Source organism: Danio rerio, chromosome 10 (assembly GCF_052040795.2).
Source record: "Danio rerio strain M-AB ecotype USA chromosome 10, GRCz13ab, whole genome shotgun sequence".
Taxonomy (NCBI): domain Eukaryota; kingdom Metazoa; phylum Chordata; class Actinopteri; order Cypriniformes; family Danionidae; genus Danio; species Danio rerio.
The window spans coordinates 40,910,001-40,937,196 of NC_141030.1; the positions used below are offsets into that span (position 1 = coordinate 40,910,001).

At 37.1% G+C, this 27,196-nt stretch overlaps 2 protein-coding genes and 1 long non-coding RNA gene across 8 annotated transcripts in view; 2 read left to right on the forward strand and 1 right to left on the reverse strand.

Annotated features, from left to right (window-relative positions):
- Nucleotides 1-27,196, forward strand: part of cuedc1a (CUE domain containing 1a) — a 529,149-nt gene that overhangs the window by 58,249 nt on the left and 443,704 nt on the right. The window lies entirely within an intron of this gene.
- The window catches only part of ksr1a (kinase suppressor of ras 1a), an 85,833-nt gene that overhangs the window by 22,775 nt on the left and 35,862 nt on the right, over nucleotides 1-27,196 (forward strand). For all 6 annotated transcript variants that reach the window (XM_087271195.1, XM_087271193.1, XM_087271194.1 and 3 more), the window contains exon 2: nucleotides 26,428-26,568. In XM_087271195.1, the coding sequence (XP_087127321.1) occupies nucleotides 26,437-26,568 (132 nt within the window). In that variant the 5' untranslated portion in view covers nucleotides 26,428-26,436. The remainder of the gene's footprint in view (nucleotides 1-26,427; nucleotides 26,569-27,196) is intronic.
- On the reverse strand, nucleotides 1,489-5,409 carry LOC147842169 (uncharacterized). Its single transcript, XR_015501480.1, has 3 exons — nucleotides 4,771-5,409; nucleotides 4,451-4,702; nucleotides 1,489-4,390 (listed from the first exon to the last, which is right to left on the reverse strand). It is a non-coding gene; the product is annotated as an uncharacterized LOC147842169 (long non-coding RNA).

Consider the following 27,196-nt stretch of genomic DNA (forward strand, 5'->3'; position numbering starts at 1 on the left):
TATTTAATCTATGTTGAGCAATGCAGTGGCGAAGTAGGTAGTGCTGTCGCCTCACAGCAAGAAAGTCGCTGGTTCGAGCCTCGGCTCAGTTGCCGTTTCTGTGTGGAGTTTGCATATTCTCCCTGCGTTTGCCTGGGTTTCCTCCGGGTGCTCCGGTTTCCCCCACAGTCCAAAGACATGCGGTACAGGTGAATTGGGTAGGCTAAATTGTCCGTAGTGTATGAGTGTGTGTGTGTGAGTGTGTGTGTGGATCTTTCCCAGAGATGGGTTACGGCTGGAAGGGCATCCGCTGCGTAAAAACTTGCTATATAAGTTGGCGGTTCATTCCGCTGTGGCAACTCTGGATAAATAAAGGGACTAAGCCGAAAAGGAAATGAATGAATGAAAAATCTGTTGACATTTAGCAACATTTTTTAATGACCAAATTTTTAAAACTCTTGAAATGCTCAGTCAAAGGCCATAAAAACACATGCAGATGATAAAGTTTCACTTTATTATGGTTAAACTTAGGGTTGGTGCTCCAAATCACATGTTCTGTAGCTCCTGGTCAACTTTAATTCAGACTCAACATTGCAGATACTGTGATGTGACTATTGCAGATGTGCACATTGCTAAATTAAGCCTGAAACGATATATTGTGCAGCCCTATACATTTACATACATTTAAATATGAATTCACTTCCTTAACGTAGTAAATAAATGTTATTTTGTTGTTAATTACAAGGTATAGTTAAGGTAGAGTTCACCCGAAAAAGAAATTCACCTCTTATTTACTCTCCCTCATGTGGTTTTATTGTAAAGTTATTTTTAATGTAATGGTTGAAAGCCGGGGCGAGGCAGTGGCACAGTAGGTAGTGCTGTCGCCTCACAGCAAGAAGCTCGTTGGGTCGCTGGTTCGAACCTCGGCTCAGTTGGCGTTTCTGTGTGGAGTTTGCATGTTCTACCTGACTTCGCGTGGGTTTCCTCCGGGTGCTCCGGTTTCCCCCACAGTCCAAAGACATGCGGTACAGGTGAATTGGGTAGGCTTAATTGTCCGTAGTGTATGAGTGTGTGTGTGAATGTGTGTGTGGATGTTTCTCAGAGATGGGTTGTGGCTGGAAGGGCATCCGCTGTGTAAAAACCTGCTGGATAAGTTGGCAGTTCATTCCGCTGTGGCGACCCCGGATTAATAAAGGGACTAAGCCGACAAGAAAATGAATGAATGAATGGTTAAAAGCCACAGGAGGGAGAGTAAATAAGAAGGTATATTTTATGTTCACATTTTTACACTCACCGGCCACTTTATTAGGAACACCTGTCCATCTGCTTGTTAGTACAACAGCAACTCAATACATATAGGCATGTAGACATAGTCAAGACGATCTGCTGCAGTTCAAACCGAGCATCAGAATGGGGAAGAAAGGTGATTTAAGTGACTTTGAACACGGCATGGTTGTTGGTGCCAGACGGGCTGGTCTGAGTATTTCAGAAACTTTGCACAGGCTCACCGAAATTGGAATAATGTTTCCTGGTCTGATGAGTCTCGATTTCTGCTGTGACATTCACAATTTGGTGTCAACAACATGAAAGCATGGAGCCATACTGCCTTGTGTCAACGGTTTAGCCTGGTGGTGGTGTGATGGTGTGGGGGATTTTTCTTGGCATTTTTCTTGCTTTGGGCCCATTAGTACCAATTGAGCATCGTGTCAACTCCACAGCCTACCTGAGTATTGTTGCTGACCATGTCCATCCCTTTATGACCACAATGTACCCATCTTCTGATGGCTACTTCCAGCAGGATAACGCGCCATGTCATAAAGCATGAATCATCTCAGACTGGTTTCTTGAACATGACAATGAGTTCACTGTACTCAAATGGCCTCCACAGTCACAAGAGCTCAATCCAACTGAGCACCTTTGGGATATGGTGAACACAAAAGATTTGCATCATGGATTGCAGCCGACAAATCTGCAGCAACTGCGTTATGCTATCAAGTCAATATGGACCAAAATCTCTTGATTTGTTTAAAACCATTCCATGAAGGGTTAAGGCATTTCTGATGGCAAAAGGGGGTCCAATTCGGTACTATTATGGTGTACCTAATAAAGTGGCCGGTGAGTATATATTTATATCTGTTGAACACAAAAGAAGATGATTTGAAGAATGTGTGTTGCTGGCACTCATTGACTTCCATAGTAGGAGAGAAAATACTATCAAAGTCAGTGTACCATCAACCAGCATTCTTCAAAATATCTTCTTTAATTGCAGCAGTAGAAAAAAACTGAAACAGCTTTGGGACAAGCAAAGAGTGAGTGCTCTAAATGATGACAGAACCTTCATCTTTGCGTGAACTATCCCTTTAAACCAAACCCGTGTTCTTTTGGAGCCACTACAAATATGCAAACAAGTCTATTTATACTTCTTTCTTCAGTAATGAACCTGTAATGCGCGCTCATTAACCCTGTATCTAATCAGATTAGCGTGCGTGCTGTTGGTGTCAGCATGTTCAGAGACACGCCAGCCACACGTGACACACACGCGACATGTGTAGACGTCTGTGAAGCAGTGCTGGATAAGCTGAGGGTTTCTGTGAGGTCGGCATTAAACTCTTGCTCGTCCTGTGGGCCGATCACAAGCAGACATGAAGGGATTGACGCTAAGCACATTACAGCAGGGCGACAGGTGAAACTGCAGAGAGACGTGCTGATCCGTGTGGAGTTGTGGACACACTGTCTGACGCTTTTCAGTCACACCTGCCGAGCCTCATCCCAGTGTTTACACTCATCTGTGACGCCACATTCGCAAATACCACCACTTAAAATAGTTTCCATTTACTAATTTATAGTATATAATATAGTGTTTTTAAACCACTCTGTCTTTCAGATTATCAGGGCTCGCCGCAGTGGAATGAACCACCAAATAGTCTAGCATATGTTTTACACAGTAAGTGCCCTTCCAGCAAGGGTGCGAATTATACATTGTTGAATGGGGTGTTGGCAACGCGGTGGCGCAGTATGTAGTGATGTTGCCTCACAGCAAGAAAGCCGCTGGTTCGAGCCTCGGCTGGGTCAGTTGGCGTTTCTGTGTGGAGTTTACATGTTTGGCGTTCGCGTGGGTTTCCTCCGGGTGCTCTGGTTTCCTCCACAGTCAAAAGACCTGCGGTACAAGTGAATTTGCTAGGCTAAATTATCCGTAGTGTATGAGTGTGTATGGATGTTTCACAGAGATGGGTTGCTGCTGGAAGGGCATCCGCTGCGTAAAAAATGCTGGATAAGTTGGCGGTTTATTCCGTTGTGGCGACCCCGGATTCATAAAGGGACTAAGCAGAAAAGAAAATGAATGAATGGGGTGTCAACCTCTATTTTGGGTTTTTTAAACCAGTGTTTCTCAACTGGTGGCTCGCGACCCACTTTTGGTAGTGTGTGGTCAAAAAAACAACAAAAGTTAAATTTTTTACTTATTTTGACTTTTATTTTGAAATGGGTGCATGACAGCCCCACCATTTGACGTGAAATTTCATTTAATTATAGCAGCAAATATGTTGAAGCGCAAGTTTGACCCTGAATATGAAAAGTATGGATTTACATATACTGAAGACAAAAAAAGGCCTCAGTGTGTCTTAAGTAGCGAGGTGCTCTCACAAGAGAGCACGAAACCTTCTAAATTAAAACGACATTTAGAAACCAGACAACATGTTTTATTAACAGTTTAGTTTAGTTCATGGTAACTGAACTATTCCTTACCCTAACCACTATTTACAGCATCTGTCCTTTTTACTTTAAAACATTTCTAGAATTTGATACATTTTGTTAAATGACAGCAATAAAATAGTGTTTATTTGTAAGTCTTGGGGATTTTCTTATGATTTATCTGTCACCGCTTGTGTATGTTAACGAATAAACTAAAATTGTATTGTAGTTCCATTTAAATTTGGGTCTCGGCTTAATGACCATGTAAAAATGTGGGTCCCATGGCCAAACCAGTTGAGAACCCCTGTTTTAAACTATACAAGCTATGCGTCTAATTCTACTTTACTTTTAAGATATATGTAGATAGCAACACTTATTTTACAGGAAAAGTGTCTTGTAAACTTACAAAGTCTCTTGGTCCTCCTGATATGCAGTTTCAGACTGTTTAATGACTTCTTGCATAGACTGATTGGTGAGCTTAGTAATTGAAGATGGTATAAACCATTATGGGATGGTCAAAAGTAGATGTGAAGAGTTCAGATGCAAAACCCTCTAAATCCATCAGACCTCTTTTCTTGTAAATGAGCATTTTCTACCAGGCATAATGATGAGGTTATTAGCTGGTAAATAAAAAAACTTTTTTTTTTTTTAAATGTCACTTTACACAATTCTTTGTTTTTTAAAAAGGTAAATTTTCTTTTGCGTCAACCAGCTAAATCCACTTGTGCTTTTTTGTTGTTGTTGTTGCAAAAACCTCTAAATCCACCTGTTGAAACAAGACAGTGTATTTAGTTGAAAATCTAAAGATGTGATTAGAAATTATTTTACCAAACATAAAATAACTACAATTAAAAATCTATGAATCTGTCAAATGAGTGGCGGTTCATTCCGCTGTGATAAGGCAGGGAAAAAGCTGAAGGAAAATGAATGAATGAAATCTGTCAAGTAAGTCCATTAATCAATAACTTTACAATTGGCATAATTAAATCTGAAGGCCATTAGAATCTTATACCGGCCCATGCCTGCTTACAACCTGGCCAGGGCCAGCCAACTGAACTGCACCTGGGCCCGATTCGGAGCACTCACACTTGTCAAACAAACTGGGAAACGTGCCTGGGCATGGTTCTGATAGCATAGTGTGAGTGCACCCTTACAGTGCTGATCCCAAAATTTAAAAAAAAAAAGTGTAGATTAACTTTTAGATTTAATGAACAGGCTCTAGACAATCTCAGTAAAACTTTGGTTGATTGTTCACTTCATTTTACCACAAATTTGTTAACAAGGCACAGAATTCAACAAAATAAAAAAACATATACAGTTGAAGTCAGAATTATTCGCCCCCCTGTTTATTTTTCCCCAATTTCTTTTTAACAGAGAAGATTTTTTCAACATTTTTAAGCATAATAGTTTTAATAACTCATCTCTAATAACCGATTTATTTTGTCTTTGCCATGATGACAGTAAATGATATTTTACCAGATATTTTTCAAGACACTTCTTGGTTAAGGCAGGTTAGGGTAATTAGGCAAGTTATTGTATAATGATGGTTTGTTTTGTAGACCGTCTGAAAAAAATTGCTTATAGGGGCTAATAATTTTGACCTTTAAAATGGTGTTTAAAAAATTAAAAACTGTTTTTATTCTAGCCAAAATAAAAACAAATAAGACTTTCTCCAGAAGAAAAGTATTATCAGACATACTGTGAAAATGCCCTTGCTCTGTTAAACATCATTTAGGAATTTAAAAAAAAAAGAAACATAAATTCAAAGGTGGGGGGGCTAATAATTCTTACTTCAACTGTATATACAATTTGTGTACAGCACAATGATCAGTGACTGTTGCTGTATGGTGCTATATAGATAAAGTAATGGATTTTCACAGAGCTTATGGATTTTCAAACTATATTGAATCTGACAGTAGTGTCACACCACACAAGTTTTTATTTACCAAATTGGAGGGTCAAAACAGAGCAAAACATTTGTTTTTTGATGTAAAAAATTGATAACATTATAAAAAGGCAGTTTGTGGCCTCCTAAAAATAGTTTAAGGTTGAGTTTGCAAGTATGCAAGGTGTTTTTGTCTTGAATTATCTGCGTTTTGCTCCATTTTAGTTTGTTCCTAATGTTGTATTGCGGTCTGGAACAGGTTGCCCCAGATATTCCTTTAGTAAGATTAAAAACCTCATATTTTCAGCAGAAAGCCTATAAATATAGGGTTTAAGGTTATACAGATGTTATTACTTTGATAAAGTTGTTTAAATATATTTTTATTAATATATTTATGTGTGTGGGGGAGGTGTGCTTTTTTGTTTCAGTAACTATTGAATAATACTGTAGTTTTAAAATATATATATTTCGTTTTAGTTTTTATTTAAATGACTTTGTGGTGTATAATGTTTTTGCTATTATTATTATTATTATTAATAATTCATTTTCCTTCGGCTTAGTCCCTTATTTGTCAGGGGTCGCCACAGCAGATTGAACTGCCAACTATTCCAGCACATGTTTTACGCAGCAGATTCCCTTCCAGCCGCAACCCAGTACTGGGAAACACCCACACACAGCGAGAACATGCAAACTCCACACAGAAATGCCAGCTGACCCAGCCGAGTCTCAAACCAGCGACCTTCTTGCTGTGAGACAACAGTGCTAACCACTGAGACACTTATTATTATTTTAGCTTTTATTGTAGTTTTAAGTTAAATAAACCATTAAAGGAAATAATGATGAGAAATATATTATTGGAAAGTAGCTGAAATAAATCAAGTTTATGTTTTAAAAAAATCTCATTTTGTCTTTTAATGTAAACAGCCATACACGTTTAAAATAACATGACGACAGATTCCTTTAAGTCTCTTATATCAGGGTGTCCGCAGGATCTTAAATCTTATTAAATATTGATAAATCAATTATGAGAAAATGAAGGCCCTTAAAAAAAGTCATAATGGTGTTTTTACAAGGTCTTAAATTGTGTTCAAGCATTGTGCAAAGTGTTTGACTCCAAAAAAGTATATATATTTATATGACAATATATGTAGTTTCCTCCTAATATTAACAGCGGTGTGCTCAATCCACTCGATTGATTTGGGCCAGGGCGCGTCCGGCCAAGCTCCTCTGTCCGGGTGGTCACGTAATTTGCGATAAACGAGAGAAGGTGATGTGGTACTCTCCAAATGTAGCGAAACCATGGAGAGAAACAGACGGCAAAGTAGGTTAAAGTAAGTTTGCGTTCTCCTGGTTGGAGAAAGACTAGTTTAAACAGTGGCTGAAGCCTGTCGATGAAAACAACCGTGTAATTTACTCTTTCAAGCATTGTTTCTTCTGAGCTTATCTGAGTTCTGGTGCATGGCTGTGCTCCATTGATTTATTTAACTACAACTGTTTATTAAGGTAAAACTTTGATACTGATCAGAACTTGAAGTGGTGATGCGGTCTTAAAAGTCTTTAAAATGTATTGAAATTACCTTTAGGATTTCTGCATATACCCTGTAAACTGTTAACATCTAAGCTATTACCTTTTCATGAGGAGCGTCATATGCTGTTTTTTTGTTGCATCAGGAACAGGTTTCCTCACATATTGCCTGACAGTAAGCTAAAAATGTTATCAGGTTAAATGTGATGATAGGACACACTCAGAAGAAGCTGATGGTGCAGTTCATTTCTGAGAATGCCGTGAAGGCAGATTTGTAGAGGATAAATGCAGATGACAGCGAAGACGTCGAGTTTTCACAGCGTTTTTCTGTCTGAGGGAAAATCCCACTCTGAAAAAAAAAAAAACCTTACTGACGACCCAGGAGTGTAGTTGCTAGGAAACCTGACGTCACAGTTTCACCAGTGTATTGTTATCAGTGGTGTGTGTGTTTGTTTGTATGAGCAGAGATGTGCAATGCAGGCTCAAGACCTGGTCTGATCTTGAACTGTACAGATTCAGTACAATCCAAAGCGTTTAATCCAGGTCATATAGGGGGGAAATAAGAATTGAACATGTCTTGGTTTTTCCTGGGAATAATACTTCTTAATGAGCTGTTGTCATGCAATTGAACAAGATTTTGGTAAAAACTCAACAACTACACATTTAAAAAAACAAAAATAGAAAAAAAAATGTTGTGCAATAACAGTGAAATGACACAATGAGAAAGTACTGAACTACTGAAACATATTTAATACTTTAAATAAAAGGCTTTTTAGGTGATGAGAGCTTAAAGATGCCTCTCATGTGGAAAATGAAGTCACATGCATTGCTCAGGTGTGAGTTTTTTCTTTATCATAGTGTAAAAATCTTGATGGTTCTGTGGGTTTCGTCTATCAAATCTGACCTTTAATTTGTGCATCCTATTGGATTCAAGTCAGGCGATTGGTTGGGCCAATTTACAGCTTGATTTTTTTTTTCTCTGAAAGCATTTGAGTTTCCTTGGCTGTGTTTTGGATCATTGTCTTGCTGAAATGTCCACCCTGGTTTCATCTTCATCTTCATCTTCAAGCTAATGTAGATGTTGGACTGAAGCAGCAAATATTCATTTACAATAAGGAAGGGCAGAGGATTGCTGAAGAACTACTGAGAGATTTCAGCTAGTTTAAACAACTTTTAACCTTGAAAAGTTTGAAAAGGTGACTTTATTGACATTTTTAATAGTTTAAAATGATATATTGCCTGGCTTGGTGTTGTAAATTACGCTACCAAAACCTTGTGTTAAACAGCAAATACGTTTTCTGTTCCTTTACAGTCTTATTTCTCTATATATTATTTCTCATATTATTTCAAACCACTAAAATGTCAATAAAAGCCACTTTGTTAAACTGTAGAGTTGAATTTTCAACATCAAAAGCCAACAGAGCAGAGATCAAGCTCCCGTGATGCAATTTATAACCATAAATAAAGAGAAAACACTTGTGTATCACAAAATACAGAAACTGTTAATAAACAAATATTTTTAGAGTATAGATAAATAGCATATACACTGCCTGACAAAAGTCTTGTCAATGATCCCAGTTGCAACACCAACAAATAATAACTTGACTTCTAGTTGATCATTTGAAAAAGTGGCAGAAGGTAGATTTTTCCAACACAATCTCACGGCAATTTGTAACTTTCATTTAGTGGCTAATTCAGTACGATTTTCTCATCACCCAATGATGGTTGGTGTAGGGGTGGGGTTGGGTGCCATGCCTCCTTTTTAAATTCACACAACTTCGTACAACTGAACTCGTACGCATTTGTACGAATTAGCCACTAAACTGACAAAACATAAAATACTTGAGTTTTCTCGTGAGATCAGGCTGATTTTTTTTTGGATGAATCGTCTGTTGAACTGCATCTAAATCATGACAAATACTGCAGAAGACCTATTAGAACACGTATGAACCCAAGATTCTCTCAGAAACCAGTCAAGTTTGGTAGAGGAAAAATCTTGATTTGGGGTATGAGGGCGTGCAAGAGATCTGCAGAGTGGATGGCAAAATTTACAGCCTGAGGTATCAAGACATTTGTGCTGCCCATTACATTACAAACCACAGGAGAGGGCAAATTCTTCAGCAGGATAGTGCTCCTTCTCATACTTCAGCCTCCACATCAAAGTTTCTGACAGCTAAGAGGTGCTCCAGAATTGGCCAGCCCAGTCACCAAATGTAAACATTATTGAGCATGTCTGGGGTAAGATGAAGGAGGAGGCATTAAAGATGAATACAAAGAATCTTGATGAACTCTGAGAGTCCTGCAAGAGCGCTTTCTTTGCCAGATGACTTTATTAATAAGTTATTTGAGTCCTTTTAGAGATGTATGGATGCAGTCCTTTTAGCTCATTGGAGTCATACACAATTGTCATTCTTTTTCTCACTGCACCAAGACTTTGTTTTATACTGGACATTATTTCTGTTAAGTGACAAGACTTTTGTCTAAGCAAAGTCAGACCTTACTGTCCTAACTAAAAATCAAGGCATGATCATATTTTATTTTGGTAAAATAACCGTAATCATATAAGCCACTTCTGATACCAAATGATCAACTAGAAGTCAAGTTATTATTTGTTGTTCCTAAAACTTGGATAGGCGACAAGACTTTTGTCAGGGAGTGTAGTGTCCTTTTCAAAAAGGTGAAATCTATTTGTATATTACATTTTCAATGAAGCGTATTTGTCCGTAGCTCAAGGTTTTGTGTTGTCTTTGGAGGGTTGTCATCATATCTTCCAGGCCTCATAGTGTTAAAATATACAGTTGATGCATTAACTCTCTTTTCTTCATCTATGTTAAGCTGCATTGACACAATCTACATTGTAAAAGCGCTAGAGTCATAACGGCGAGTTTAGATTTTTGGTCTAAGTTACATTGGTTTAGAATAGGAACGTATCTATAGTCAGGATCTGCAGTGTTGAGATGGTACTGTAGATCTGTGGTTTGTCTGAGAAGAGCAGTCCGTCTCTACAGGATTTGAGCCTTAACTTTCACACCAACAGCAGAGAATCATCCTGTTCATCTCTGTCGAGCTTTGGCCAGGGCCCAAAATCAATGTTCACAAAGACAAACCAACAAAAGAACATGAAAGTGGGTGTTTCTCTGCTTTCCTCGGAGCTGCGAGACTAGAAAACCAGGAATCATGCCAGTGCTGTCGCTGTTCTGCTGGACACCACCATCAGTCTCGGTGTCTGTCGTGAGGTTTATTATCAGCACTGATTTCGAAAATGCTCATAGGCTTTTCTTTTTGTGTGCTGGTTTCTCTTTTAAAATACAGACTCTTGATTTTTGACCAAAGATAACTGTGTTAGTAAGCCAGTAAGTCATAGTAGTTAAGGATGTTAATGTAGTTTTGTAGGATGCAGTAGTAGTTTTGTTGTTCCACGCAAGGTTATTTTAAAAAATGAAAACTAAAATGATTTTAAAAAAATCTCAATAACTGAAAAGCTGAAACTAAATGAAATGAACAACCATCACTGTAATACTAGCTGAAATAAAACAATAATTAGCAAGAAGAACTCTTTCATTCATTTCCTTGGGCTTAATCCCTTATTTATTAGCGAATTGAACTGCTAACTATTTCGGCATATGTTTTACACAGCGGATGCACTTCAAGCCATGACCCAGTACTGGGAAACACCCATACACACTCACATTCACATACACTCATACACTACAGGCAATTTGGTTCATCCAATTCACCTATACCACATGTCTTTGGACTGTGGGGAAACCAGAGCACACGGAGGAATGCCAAGCACATGGGGAGAACATGCAAACTTCACACAGAAATGCCAACTGGCCTAGCCGGGACTTAAACCGGCAACCTTTTTGCTGTAAAGCGATAGAGTCACCCTGTCACCACAAGTGTAACCATATATAAATAAATAAAACAGTTTAGACCTGGATACTCTAGTAGGTAAATCGTCATTGGTTATTTATTTGCATTGTTGCAACAACAACAACAAAAAGTATATGAAATAAAATCTCGCTAGGAACATCCTAATCCATACTAAAAACATGCTAGCAACATACCAATTCATAATAAAACCTGCTAGCAGTATGCTAATTCATGCTTGAGACATGCTAGTTCATGCTACCAACAGGCACATTAATAAAAGAACATGCTAAACAACCAAATAGGTTGTTTTCACATGATGTCATTGAATAGCTGGAATAGCTGTCAGAACCTCAAAATGTTTCTGTTTTATGTTGTTTATAATTAGCCAACATAAGAAATACCAAGCAGCTTTCATAGACTTCCAAAAGTTTTTGCTCATAAAGGTGGGGAAAATTCAAGAAACTGACTGATAAACAAAAGGCAGCATGTAATAAACATTTTCTCTATACATCCACGTGTGCAAACCTTTTTGAACGCCAATTGTTTGAATTCGTTTGACAGCACCAACACAGTTTATATACAGGCCTAGCTATGTGTATAATTAAGTTAATGTGTTCTATGTAAATCAGATACAAACACCACCACACTTATACAAAATCCAGGAGAATATAAATAACGTACCCTGCCATGTAATCGCTGAAAATAAATCTCTGTCTTATCCATGTCTGTACTTGCGTTTGGTGGAATAAACAACCGTAACATGAACATTAAGATGCGCAGCAGCAGTAAATGTTTGTTGATTGTTAAGTTTATCGACAGAACAAAAAAGTGCAGCCGTTGTGACTAAACTAGATGGTTATTATTGTGGAGAAATTTTATCTCCCTTACAAAAATAAATAAATAATAATGTAGACTATACGTCCACACTTTTGTATGCTTTCATCTGTTGTTTTGCGATAAAGATATCCGCATGGGGGAAAATCTATAGTAATTTATCATGAACATGTTTTTGAACCACAAAGTAAAGTGTATAATGTGTGCAGCTCTTTAAAGGGCCATGAAACCCCCTCGTTTCAGCAGGGTGTTTTCACACCTCTACTTTGGAAAAAGTCCGAAAAGTGGGCGTGTCCAGCTCTGTAGGGGGGAGTGTCGGAGGAAGAAAAGAGGCTTGGTGTGGGAGTATCTATTTGGGCACGCTGAATTTCAGAGTCAAAACACACAACCACAGCGGACAATGTGACTGTGTTTACATGGACATCTGTAGTCGAATTATTTGCCAAATTATTAAATGGTGGACTTTAACTGCAGTTTGGCTCTTTCATTCAGGGAATTCATTCATGTCCCTCTCGACAAACAAGATATTTTATTCGAGGAACTGCTCTAAGCGTTTTGAAAGCGTTTTGAAAGTAATTTTTCATGCAATGTTTGATACCGCACAGCGAATGAGAGAAAAAAAACTCAGCATATCCCGGAAACTTCAATGCACATGGCAGGTAGTGCCAGAAAGCCGCGTGTGTTATTCCGGTCACAAAATCCAACACGAGTTTATAGTTTGGTTGTAACTGTTAGTGCTAACTTGTTTACACTCGGTGCAATAATTTGTTTGAAACGAATGAAATACGAACTGAATAAACAAAGAGTACTGGTCGCTCACTTACCAAATCTGTAGAGACAGGACAATCACCAGCAACTAGAGACACGTCTTTATTAAGAGACTACAAGCGAATCTGGATCTCAGCGTTTGCAGATGAGAACAGCTCTCAGGTAAACAATAATCCTCCTTAGACACGTAAGTTATTGTTGTCGAGCGTCGCGTACACTGTTAATCCACACGTGACGCCAGCTGCGCTCTCACAGAGAGAAAATGAAAACAAAACTTAACTGCAGCAAACTATAAAAGCAACACTTCACGCTTCTTTTGCCAATACAACGTGGCGTCTCTGCCGTCTACACTCTGACAGTAATGAATATTACTGAAGTTGCAGAATAGAGCACGCTGATTGGTTTGAACCAAGCCTTACTCATGCATTAATGCATCACACTGTAAGATGTAATAAGACACACTCTGGCACAGACGTCCAGTCTGCACGCCGGAATACAACGCTATTATGTCATGACCGTGACGCAGCTTCAAAAATTCGTTTCAAACCGGAAGTACAAATTTGCTTGAAATAACGCAAAAACAACCAATTTACACTTTTTAGTGAAATATAGGTGTCCTAATAGTGTTTTTAGCAGTGTGGGACACATATACGACTGTCAACAGCTCAAAAAATGTGTTTTGGTGTTTCGTGACCCTTTAATGACTGCTACAGTAAATACCGTAGCAGAGTAAACTGATAAACTGTAATAAATACTGTAACGCTAGTGTAAACTGTGGTGCATTGTGATTTATAGCGTAGTAAACTGAAGCCTATTGAATAACTTGTTTATTAGTACAGTTGTGTCATACCACAGCAACAATAAAATTACTATGAGTTTAATTCAAGTAATCATCTATAGTATGCTTCCAAACACTATTATTTTTATGTAACATAATAGCTTATACAGACGCAGTAGGTAGTGGTGTCGCCTCACAGCAAGAAGGTCGCTGGTTCAAGTCTCGGCTGGGTCAGTTGGCATTTCTATGTGGAGTTTGCATGTTCTCCCCGCGTTTGTAAAGGTTTCCTCCTGGTGCTCTGGTTTCCCCTACAGTCCAAAGACATGTGATACAGGTGAATTAGGTTGGCTAAGTTGTCTGTAGTGTATGAGTGTGTATGGATGTTTCCCAGCGGTTCATTCCGCTTTGGCGACTCCAGATTAATAAAAGGACTAAGCTGAAAAGAAAATGAATGAATAATAGCTTATACATTATCTACCGCATTGATGACAGGCAAATATATTTTAGTTTAGTAGGAAACTCGGCCCTCTTCATGATAAAAGCATCATGCCCAACATATGTTGTTATTTTCTGTTTATGTCTCCTTTGAAATATGGTATAAATCACTAAAATACTGACTTTGCTCTGTCTTCCATAGAGTGGAGGAAGTATGATGTCACCTTGTAGGCTAATCAGCATAAAACTGGTTCCCTGGATAAAATCCCTTTAGGATTTTCCCATAGGCTTTTCCCAGATTGCAATTAATAAGCTCTGTGTTCAAACAGAGCTCATTACACTTGCACGTTTTGTCCAACTGGATAATCCTCACACGAAAATACAACTTTTAGCACATTTGGATTTTAAAAGCCAACGCAAGAACTGAAAAGCTAACATAAGCGTATAAGCAGACTACAGTGCCTTCGGGACACTCACCTGTGACGTCAGCACAGCCCTGCTACAAACAACTTTTCAAGCTTGTTTTTAGAAATATAGTCCATGACAAAGATTTACTCTCTCGGTTTATCATATTATAATCCAACCTATATATTATAAACAAATAAACACACAAAAACACATCTGTACAGACCTACGTGTCGTTTTACGTGAGAAATACATTTTTGTTTTGCTTTACGGTTGATGTAAAAGTTTTAAAACTGTATGTATAAATGCGCCTACATAGTATTATCATAAGACTAAATAAATGTATTGCTCGCGTACATACAGCGTGAATGAGGAATGAGGCGTGAGGGACAAGTCTATATGCATCCAAGTTCCCTCATGGACACAGAGCAACATTCAATATTCTTGTTTTGTCATGAAGTACAGTGAAAAGCAGCCCATACAGTCACATATGAATTTTAAGGAGGAGTGTAAATATTGCAGTTATGACAGAGTTAAATGTGTTCAGATGAAGAAAAAAATGATGAAAAATCAATTGATTAGGTTAAAATGACAGGTAATGTGTATGTGTTTTTACACATTTATTCACACGTTTGCATTACTGAGAGCAGGAAAGAGACCAGCTCCACTGTTAAGCAGTATCTTCATAATATTGTTTAATAAAAATAAATGATCAACAAATTATTCTGTCTTTACACATTAAGGCATTATCTACACAATATGAATTTCCAATAAAAACAAAATTACAAACCATAAAATGCTGTTCATGAAAATACTAATAATAGACAAATCCAAATTCCCAACGTAAGCTGGCAGCATTCCAGACCAGATCAGTTCAATGACGTATAATGTCTCTGACATCGCCTGTAGTCTCATTTAGCCACTTGATAGCAACTGTCCTTTAAAAGAAGCGTAACCGATTCAATAAATCAAGAGTTTGATGTAACTGATGTGTTTTACGTCGTAGAATAAAACGTGAAAGTATCTTGAGCTTGTGTTAGCCACAAACCTTATTTAACAGGGTTCAACGCTAAAGATTTTTTTTACTGGCTCGTTTGGACCAGTGGTTCAAATTCTTACTTGCCCTGCCAATTTTTTCACTGACCCCACCAAAAAAATAGTAAATAGCTATTTCTTAGACACGATTTTTTAAAAATGTTTGTGAATCTAGCATTTAAATATTTAAAAAATGTTAATAAATGTATAATGAGCAACATTCAAAGTGTTATGCAAACAAATGTAGTGGTATGAAAAATGTACAGGTGTGTGTGACCTGCCAAACTGACGGCAAACTGTACAAAACATCACTTCATTTTTTTTTGTTGTGGTGTCCCCTCGTAAATGTCTGCTTCCAAGACGTTAAAAACAAACGTTTTCTTTTAGCATTATCATTTGATGTTGCCGTCTCTTTGCTGTACTGGTTGTTAAAATAACGTGAAAAATAATGTACTCACAACATCCAATCAGATAAGAGGATCCGAAAAACAATATGGTGCTTACGACATCACAGAGAAGGTAGCATTTGTAGGCTTAAAAACCCAAACTGTTTCTCGATTCTAAGACTGTATTTGCACACAATTGATAAATAGTCGCAGGCAAAATAAACTTTAGTGACAAGGCAGCAATGGCCCAATCGGGCCAGTAATGATCCTGTATACAGTCCTGAGCATTTCACATGCTGGCCCCAGGCCATCGGGCAGTCCTTGTCGTTGAGGCCTGATTTAAGCGTTTTAACCGAAATCCCAGTCAAAAAACCAATTGACTTCAGGACGAGGGAACCAGAACTGCTAAAATGTTAACTTACTTTCGGGTTTTCTCCCTAGTTCACTCTATTCAGTTTTTTACTTCCTGCCCTCCATCTGAATTTCACGGGTCATCAGAACCATGTGATCAAAAACAACCTATACACACAATGTCGTTCAGAAAAATCAATGATGTAGAAGCTGTTACGAGTACTAGTAAACCCAATAATCATATTCAGAAGCTGTAATAAAGACTATCAAATGATCTTGTATCTCAGTGAAATGGTTCAAGCTCGATCTGTGTGCGGTATGTGAGCATCGAATACTTTTCAACAGCCTTTTTAAAAAGCCTTTTTGAGTTGAATGCTGGAATCCGAGCGCCGTTTAAAGCGCTCAGACCTCAAGCACTTGACACAAATTTTCATATTGACTGCGATGCATAAAAGCTTTTGAATGGCAGTCGAGCTTTATTGAGTGGAGCGCTCGCTGTCCTCGGCGTAATTAGCATTTAGCTGTTAGCAATGGAGCTTTAATTGCTTGTTTGTGGCCTCTGACCTCTCTCAAGGTGCATCGGGCTCCCTGTCCTCCTCCGCTCGACCCCTGACCATAGCGAGTGTTTGTTCTGAGATGAGCTGCTCGCTTTACAGTGCGCAGGGCTTTTGTTGGCTTCTGCCGCGACCGTGTACTCAAGGTCTTTCTCTTTGTGCTGAAGTATGTGTGTGTGTGTACTAAAAAGAGAGCATTGTGAGCATCTTGAGAGGCTGTCATTGAAGCTGTGATCCACCTGTTGAGGTATGGGTTTCTCTCAGGGACGAGTGCGAGAGCTTGTAATAGAGATAAAGACTGAACACTTTCTGATCTGATCGTTTCAGTAATGCAGTACAGAGTGCACAAGATTGAGAATTTGGATTACTTTGAGGGCATCAGTTTAGACCTAAATTGAAATATTTGACTTATTCTAGAATTGCAGGTGCATTTCAAGCATTTTCCATTTACTTGCCTGACACTAAAACAATGATCTTCAACCTTTTTTCAGCAAAGAGCCAGAAAGAGAAAATAGTTCCTAGTCTTATAAAGTGAAAGTAATGTACAGTATTACAATTATTCCCCGAAGTAACTTAGTTACTTTTTATGGAAAGTAATGCGTTACATTATTTTTTTTATATGTAATTTTTTTTAGGGGTTTTCACCTTTAATGGACAGGACAGTAGAGATTGACAGACAGGAAAGTGTGGGAGATAGGGGAAGGATCGGCAAAGGACCTTGAGCCAGGAATCGAACTCAGGTTGCCACGAGCACCAAGGTGCTATGTGTTGACGCACTAACCAGTAGGCTATTGGTGCCACCGTTGTGTTACTTTGAGTGAAGCTTCTTTTCTTGGTAAAATAATGGCTTTAGCCATTGTTTTACCAAGAAAAGAAGCACACTGAGATTAAAAATCTCTTTTACAGGAGCATCCTGACCAAGATTAAGCAGTACACCGCTCATGTGGGTTTAACAAATTATAGATAACATCAGTTCATCCATCAAAACACAGATAGGCAAGTTTATATATATATAGCACATTTCGTACACAATGGTAAATCAAAGTGATTTACATAAACAAAAATAAAAGAAACAAGAATATAAAAATTCAAAAATGATTAAAAACAGATTAAAATGCCTTAAAAGGGTTATAAAAGAATGAAAAATACATAACAGTGCAATGTGTCAGATGTAGCACAGTGCTCATTCAGCAAGGGCACAGCTAAACAGATGTGTTTTCAGTCTTGATTTGAATGTGCCTAATGTTGGGGGACATCTGATCATTTCTGGGAGCTGATTCCAGCAGCGGGGGCACAATGTATTGAGGTCCTAGGTCATTTATTGATTTATAAACAAGTAATATTACTTTAAAATCTATTCTGAATATGACTGGGAGCCAGTGTAAAGACCTGAGGACAGGTGTGATGTGGTCAGATTTTCTGGTTGTGGTCAGAAGCATTCTGGATGAGCTGCAACTGTCTTTTTAGGAAGGCAAGTGAGGAGATCATTACAGTAATCCACTTTAATGGTGATAAAAGCATGAACGAGTTTCTCTAAGTCCTCACTGGAAACAAAGCATTTCATTCTTGCAATGTTTTTGAGATGATAGTATGCTGAGTTTCTTACTGCTTTGGCATGACTACTGAAACTCAGATCTGACTCCAGAGTCACACCAAAATTCTTGACTTATTTTTTTGTTGTTTGACCCCTGGAGCCAAGGTACACATTCAGCTTGAGAACCTCTTTGCCATGCAATGACAATTAAAACTCATCCGAACATCTTTAAGCCAGTGTTTCAAACTCTAAGAGAAAAATTTAATTATTTTGAAGTGATAAAGTATGAAATAAAACAACTCTGAAAATCAGAACTTTAGCTCAAACATTTTATGCTACATCCAGAGATCAGCTGAATGGATAGAAAAATGGTAAAACTCAACTGTTTACCTCTTAAGAAGTTGTAAAATTAGCATTAGTGTTTTAACTAGGTCTGTGTGTATAGTGGTCATTGAATGAGTGGGTAAGTTTGAGTGTGTGAAGATCAGTTTGCACATATAGCATAATAGAAATCAAACTGATTGTGTAACAAGTACAGTAGAACCAGTTAAAGTATGCAGAAGTCAGTCTGAATCAGTGTGATTATACAGGGATGAGTGTGTATTTGCAGTTGTATCTGGTAATGAGGATTGAGGGCTGAAGTGTGTGTGTTGAGCGCGTGCAGAAGTGTGCTGTTCTCATTAAAGCAGTGATTGCAGGCGGCAGCAGTGGAATGGGGGGCGGCGGAGGGCGAAGTGTGAAAGGATGACTCGCTTTATGGCCCTCGGCCTCATGGTAACAGGCCTTTGTGCGTCAGTGAGCCGCTGACCTGAACTGTCACAGCAGGTGAGGCCTTCTCTATCCCCCCTCCCCTTCTCTCTCTCTTACTCTCTCACACTCGCTCTCTCTCTTAATTCAATTCAATTCAATTAACATGAGCTTTATTGGCATGACTTGTCAAGTATTGCCAAAGCATTGCGCATTACATAAACAACGAATAAAATAGTATGGTGGATATATAATAGATTTGCACATATATAAAAACAAATATAACTTTGATAAATGCATAAATATGAAAAAAATTGAGAATTTGATTATTACAATTTTAATAAATAATGAATATGAAAAGAATGAACTGTAATAATACACTGTACATTTATTCAGATGGTTTGTAATAATGTTCCTGAATTGTTTTGTCCACTGGCTGACTGTTCATGACTGGACTTTTCTCCCAGGATATCCCTTAAAGAGGACCTATTATGCAAAAAAATCTTTTTTAAAATTAAACATAGTTAAGTGGTGAATATAATCATCTTTTAATGGTAAACATTTATTATTTTTTATAATCTGCAGAAACAATGGGATTGACAATCTCCCTTTGTACTTGTCATTTATTTATTTATTTATCCGGATCCCCATTAACCACGACCAAGTAGTGGCTATTCATTCTGACGTTTATCAAACATAACACAAAATTACATTAATTCATAACAACAAGACCAATAAAAACATTAAAATACAGAATTCATACATAACATCCAGATCAACAATCCACTTAATATTGTGCCAATAAATATCTCTTAAACGATTTTTTAAACCTCATTTTACTTGTTACAAAGCATGTAATGTCTGATGGCAATTCGTTTCATGTTTTCATTCCTCTATACATTACAGTCCATTGCTTTGTATTAGTTTTTGAAATGGGAAGCAAAAAATTTCCTTTTAATCCATGCCTGGTGTTTAGGGCTTGACATTAACTTTTTTGATCACCAGCCACAGTGGCTAGTCGTTTTCCAACGTTACTAGCCACTCTGCATTTTCACTAGCCACATTTTGTTGTTGGGAAAATATTTTTTATATGCATAAATATGACTTTGACATGCTAAAATTTGTGTTTTGTCCACATGCCTTCTCATATATTTCACATTTTGTGTGTCGTGTATGAGCAAATCATGGTTTCATAGTGATGTATTACAATGAGTTTTTTATTTTATATAGACTTCAGAACTCAAAATTAAGGATTTACCAAATTTATCTCTGACCACTCCTAACACTAATTATTTCTTAGACACACATTTTAAATGTATTAAAACAAGCTAAATATCGCTGTATACTATATTTTTTATTTAACAAAACATTTCATTTCTTTATAAAAAAAAAACAAAGAAAAACAATTGACTTTTAAAAATAACTATTGTCATGTATCAAAAATATGCAATAATCTGTCCTGGCTAAAGGTCTCTCAGATCACCAGTTGACTACACATAAATGGAGAGTTAATCTCATATTAAAGCAATGTTGTTGTAAAAATGATTATTAAACCATATTAACAAAAATAACCATAAGCAAAAGAAAGCAGGTGAAAAACATACTGTTTGATTATAGAAGGATGATCACACGGTTAAGGTCAATTAATAATCTGTTCAAAGCGAAAGCAACCGGTGCTGCTTACAAAAAGACATATTTGGAGCTCTTGAAAGCAGCAAGACTGTGGGTGCATTAGCATAACTTTTTTTGTCTGACTATTTGAAACAGAAGCAATCACAGTTGCGTTCCCGGCACGGTTGCTTCAAGCATGCACGCGCTTCAAACAGTCGTTTTAAACTGATCATCCTCTCATTCAGTATTCATCTGCTTTCTTTTGCTCGCCCGAACGCATTTTTTTTTAGTTAGTCGCGCTGTTTCTCGATTCTAAGATCACATTTGCACGCATTATTTCCTAAATAATGTTTAATACAGCAAGGAATTTTTCACAGTATTTCCTATAATATTTTTTCTTCTGGAGAAAGTCTTATTTGTTTTATTTCGGCTAGAATAAAAGCAGTTATGAATTTTTTCAACGCCAATTTAAGGTCAAAATAATTAGCCCCTTTAGGCTATATTGCTTTTCGATAGTCTACAGAACAAACCATCATTATACAAAAACTTGCCTAATTACCCTAACCTGCCCGGTTAACCTAATTAACCTAGTTGAGCCTTTAAATGTCACTTTAAGCTGTATAGAAGTGTCTTGAAAAATATCTAGTCAAATATTATTTACTGTCATCATGGCAAAGATAAAATAAATCAGTTATTAGAGATGAGTTATTAAAACTATTATGCTTAGAAATGTGTTTAAAAAACTCTCCGTTAAGCAGAAATTGGGGAAAAAATAAACAGGGGGCTAATAATTCAGGTACTTCAACTGTATATTGACCAAAGGTCACTGTGGTAGACAATAGGGAAACATACCGTAAAATACACATTACACACACATAATATACATGAGTTTATCTCTCTCTCTCTCTCTCTCTCTCTCTCCTCCACTGTTTTCCCCTGTCGCTTCTCTGTCTTTCTGCGTCATCAGTGCTTCTGTTCTGCTGAGGTGTCCGTGTGGCTCGTCCAGGAAGCTGGAGACAGGCAGAACCAGGGAATAGGTGTGGTTTTTTGAGTGCATTGGTGAATTCGAGGTGGGTCAGCATTCTGCACCAAGCTGGAAAATTCCTCCTGCGTTAGCTAGCGTGGTTTGTTTGTGAAGGATTTAGGAGCGTTCCCTACTGCATTTATTATCCAGAACGATCTTTGCTAGGGACATGCGCCAAGACCAATTTCCATAACTTTTAAACATGCAGTGCATTTTTGGATATTGCATAATAAACATTATATGTGCATAAAATCCATATTTTAAAGCGTGATTAAACAATGTTGGAAACTTTCATTTATTCAGTGAATTGCATGATTTAATTGCACCCACACAAACACAATCATACACACAATGATTGGATAACTGGACTAACCAATGAACCAATCTAAATGCACACCATCTCGGTAACACTTTATATTAACTAAACGCTATAAATAATTTATTAAGCATTAGCAAACACTTAAATCATTAATTAAGTATTAATAGTGCATTATTTAATGTTAGTAAGCAGTTATATATACATCTACAAATATTCATGACTTAATGAATTGTATTTTCATACTTTATTTATTCATTTTTCATCACTAAATTAAGTATTGCATTATTTACAAACCAGTTATTTAGGAATAGTTGGAAGCTTTTTAAAATCTTTCAGAATGCGCAAGTAAACGATTAATAAACTATTTAATTAAACATTCTTACATCTTATTATTCAGGCATATTGTATATTAATAGTTACTTTGTATGTTAATAAATGCTTTAAGTCAGCTTCATTTAGTTTTGTGATCTTCAGTGAAGACTATTTATACTTTAAAATTACAGTAAAAGGCTCATTTAAATTCTTTACAGAAAAAAGATATTAAACTTAATTGAAAATTAATTTCAAGATACACAAGTGAAACTGTATCAAATCAAAAATAAATCTTTGCATTATTCGCTAAAATAAAATTACTGTAAAGTTTAAACATCGCTGAATGATATTGAAATTCTGCATCGTAGTACATACCGGTCAAAAGTTTGGGTTTGGTTTCTTTGTTTTTTCATCTTTTCTGTTCATCAAGGTGGCACTTATTAAATGTAAAAAAAAAAAAAGTTAAATATTTATAAAAACATTTTAAATAACAGTTTTTTATTGTACGTAGTTTCAAATGAAATGATTCCTGCAGTCAGGGGCATCTCTAGACCCCTTTTAGTGGGGCACGTGCCCCTATAAAAATCGCCAGTGCCATAGTAAAGGCTTTGAAATACAATTTACTTTACATGCAAGTGTATTTATTTAGAGTGGTAATCCCAGAAAAAGACGTTATTCACCATGTGCAACCGAACCAACGCTGATGAAAGCAATGTAGTTGAATCAAAAAGCAAACCAAGCATGTGCGCAGAAATAAAACGTACCCATGCGCCTCGCGCACCACTAGCCGTCTTTTATGCAGAAGTGTCGGCACGCAGTGAGTTTTGCAAGGAGACAAAAGGTTAGACTTAAAAATAAACCTAATTCTTGGCAAGGTGTCAGGTTTAAGACAACAAACAACAGATAATTCTATAAAACGTCTTTTTTGTATTCTATTGAATTGATTATAGAATTTTATTCTAATAAAATTAATATTCATGCAAAAGATTTCTTAAATTATCTTAGCATCACTTCAGTTGGGTCATTAGATTGTTTTCCAGTTACATTTAGAATTAATTTCTGTTATGTATTTAGAATAATAATTGTATAAAAACAATAAGACTGTTATTTATTTATAATTCTATATAATTGTTTTGTTTTATAATATACAGTTGAAGTCAGAATTATTAGCCGCTCTTTGAATTTTTTTCAGTTTTTAAAATATTTCCCAAATTATGTTTTACAGAGTAAGGAAATTTTCACAGTGTGTCTGATAATATTTTTCTTCTGCAGAAAGTCTTATTTGCTTTTATTTTGGCTAGAATAAAATCAGTCTTTGAATTTTTTTAAAGCCATTTAAGGTTAAAATTATTAGCCCCTTTAACTTATATTTTTTTCGATAGTCTACAGAACAAACCATCGTTAAACAATAACTTGCCTAATTACCCTAACCTGCCTAGTAGTTAAGACTTTAAATGTCACTTTAAGCTGTATAGAAGTGTCTTGAAAAATATCTAGTCAAATGTTATGTACTGTCATCATGGCAAAGATAAAATAAATCAGTTATTAGAAATGAGTTATTAAAACTATTATGTTTAGAAATGTGTGTAAGAAATCTCTCTGTTTAACAGAAATTGGTGGAAAAAATAAACAGGGGACTAATAATTCTGACTTCAACCTTATTTATCTCTATTAATCCCCATGATATATATATATATATATATATATATATATATATATATATATATATATATATATATATATATATATATATATATATCATGGGGATCTTGGCTAGGTGTGTAAGTGGTGCATGACTGGATCTTGTAGTCCATTTAATGGCGGATTTGTAGTTCTATGCAATTTTGAACGTTCCCCAGCGATTTATGATGCTTATATCGCTGGTGATCGTGACAGATATGTGCTGTATATGCCTCCTTCATATCTGAGCAAAACATGAATGACCAAGGATCTCAGTTTCAGCTAAACATATATCATTTTAGCGTTCTATCAAACAAAAACCTACATGTATCATAGCCTGAGGACGAGTAAATGAAAAGCAAATGTTCATATTTAATTGGGCTGTCTGTTTAAAGAGTTATAGTTCACCCAGAAATGAAAATATATTCAGTGTTTACTCATCCTCAAGCGGTTCCAAACTTTTAGGAGTTTCCTTATGTTGAGCATAAAAGAAGATATTTTGAAGAATGCTAAAAAACCATTGGCTACCATAGTAGGAAAAACAAATACCCTGGAAGTCAATGGTTACAGGTTTCCAACATTGTTCAAAATATCTTTTCTTTGTGTTGAACAGCAGAAAGAAACTCACAAACATTTGAAACAAGTAAAGTAAGGCTTCATTTTTTGGGTGTATAAGTGCACTAGTCTTGCAGATCTTGCGTGCTACAATAGGGAAACATCCTGTTTCTCTGTATTTGCTGGTTTTGGGTTTGCTCATGCAGCTCAGAGCAGACGGCGACGGCCGCGTTCAGCTAGCTGGACTGTCGTCTTAGCCTCCGTCTGAACTCTGCGTCTAGCGGAGCCGTGATGTCAGAACGCACTTGCCGTTGCCATGCCAGCAGTGCAGTCGCCCCCATGAGGAGGCCTGCAGCTCCCTTCCATATAATAACAGTTATTTATAGCTGACAGCCCTGTTTGCTGAAGGGGAGCACAAAAAGAGAGAGAGGGAGAGACAATCCAGTCAGATTTCAAACTGTGTGCTCTGATGCTGCTATTTACCAGACTCACAGGTGCGACTGATGCTCAAATCTGGCTCTTGCTTTCGATCAGTGCTGACGCATTTTGTGACTGACAAATTTACACACATCCATTAAAGGAATAGTTCACCCAAAACTGAAAATTTACACCCCATCAAGTGGTTTCAAACATTTATGAGGTTCTTCTGTTAAATGCAAAAAAACATGCTGAGTTCCACACAAACGATTTGTTTTAGGACAATATGAGGGAATTGCGTTCAGTTTTTACAGATATGGCTACTGAGAATGCGCGAGTGATCTAAAGTGGTGTCGCATGTTACTGCAGTAAAGTGCGGCACAGCACAACATGGTTTAACCTGTAAAAGATATGGGCGTAGTATCTCTGACCTCACCCATACTGTAGGTTTCTGAAGAACCCAATGGAAGCTACCAGTAGGCGTGGCCAACCGTTGCCATTTTGTTCGCTCATCATCACACCGACCAAGGGATACCAAACAAGGGCAAAGAGGCGGAGCAAGACCGAAGCTACAGATGGAGTGAAAGCGATCGGCTGTTCATTGGATCTTATTACTGTTGCGATGGCAAGCAGCTGCTTTGTTTTTTATTTATTTATTTAAAAAGCACATATAAGCTGAGATATAACCTAAAAGACGACAATACAACACTTACCATCACAATCATCAGCACTTTTAATAGTTTATTTTACAGACTTATAATATGCTGTTGTTCTATTGAAGTTTTCATTTCAAAATAGCCGCCCAAATTGCACTAGAGTGTCGCCTCTTGGTGAATCTATGCTCTTTGGGTCAACTATCCATTTAAGGTATAAGCAAAAACAATTTGAATGCCCTTTTCAATTTTGAGATTTGGATCTTTAGGAGTTTGATGAAAACAGCAGCTCTTAAATATATGCCACATTACATTTTACAGTTTTTTTTTCATGTTTTCATTATATGAGGAAAATTTGCTTATTCATAATTTGCTTGATTATAAATAAATTATTCTACAAAAATTAGATGTTGGTCATGAAGTGATCTGATCATTGCAATAATTATAACGCATAACGCATGATCAAGGGGCGATGCGGTGGTGCAGTAGGTAGTGCTCTCGGCTTATAGCAAGAAGGTTGCTGGGTCGCTGGTTTGATCCTCGGCTTAGTTGGCATTTCTGTGTGGAGTTTGCATGTTCTCCCTGCGTTTGCGTGGGTTTCCACCGGGTGCTCCGGTTTCCCCCACAGTCCAATGACATGCAGTACAGGTGAATAGGGTAGGCTAGATTGTCCGTAGTGTATGAGTGTGTGTGTAAGAATGTGTGTGGATGTTTACCAGAGATGGGTTGCGGCTGAAAGGGCATCCGCTGCGTAAAAATGTGCTGGATAAGTTGGTTCATTCCGCTGTGGCGTCCCTGGATTAATAAAGGAACTAAGCCGACAAGAAAATGAATGAATGAATGAATACATGATCAATCAACTGGGGAAGTATGTTGATAACTGTTCATGTTTTTTTTTGTTTTTTTACATGCAATGTCCGATATAGAATCAGACTTTGTGCTTTATTATATCCATCATGCTTACAGCTGTTGTTGAAGTTATCCTGTGGATGTTGATGATGCAGATTTATGTGAAGGCCTCTGTCTGTCAGGCTCCGCCCCCTGATGTTGACTGTACTCTTCTGCCCCCTGCAGGTCAAGCTGATGAAGTACATCTGTAAGCAGCTGCAGTGTAAGCAGAAGGTGCCAGACACTGAGCGGCCGGCGGCGCTGAACAGCTACCCACGGCTGGAGGACTGGTTACGCATCATCAACGTCAGACCTGCGCTTATAGAGGTGTGTGTGTGTGTATGTTTAGAGAGTGGAAATGTAAGCAAAATTCATATTATATGTCTCCCTGGAGCAGAAAGCTAGTCTTAAGTTGCATGGGTATGTTTTTGCCAATAGCCAAAAATACATTTTATGACTGAGTCAAAATGATACATTTTTCTTTTATGCTAAAAAAATTATTAGAATTTTAAGTAAATTTTTTGTTCCATAAATTTTTGAAAATGTCCTACTTAAATTGATCAAAGCAAATTTTTATTAGTAATATGCACTGACAAGCATTTAATTTAGACAAGTTTAAATGAGATTTTCTCAATATTTTGTATATATATATATATATACACACATAACCTGACAAAAGTCTTGTTGCCTATCCAAGTTTTAGGAACAACAAATAATAACTTGACTTCTAGTTGATCATTTGGTATCAGAAGTGGCTTGTATGAAAGGCAAAAGCCTCTAGATTACGCTTATTTTACCTAAACAAAATATGATCATGCCTTGATTTATAATTATTTTACTAGGACAGTAAGGTCTGACTTTGCTTGAACAAAAGTCTTGTCACTGAACAGAAATAATGTCCAGTATAGAATATAAAGTCATGCTGCAGTGAAAGAAGAATAAATATTGTGTATGA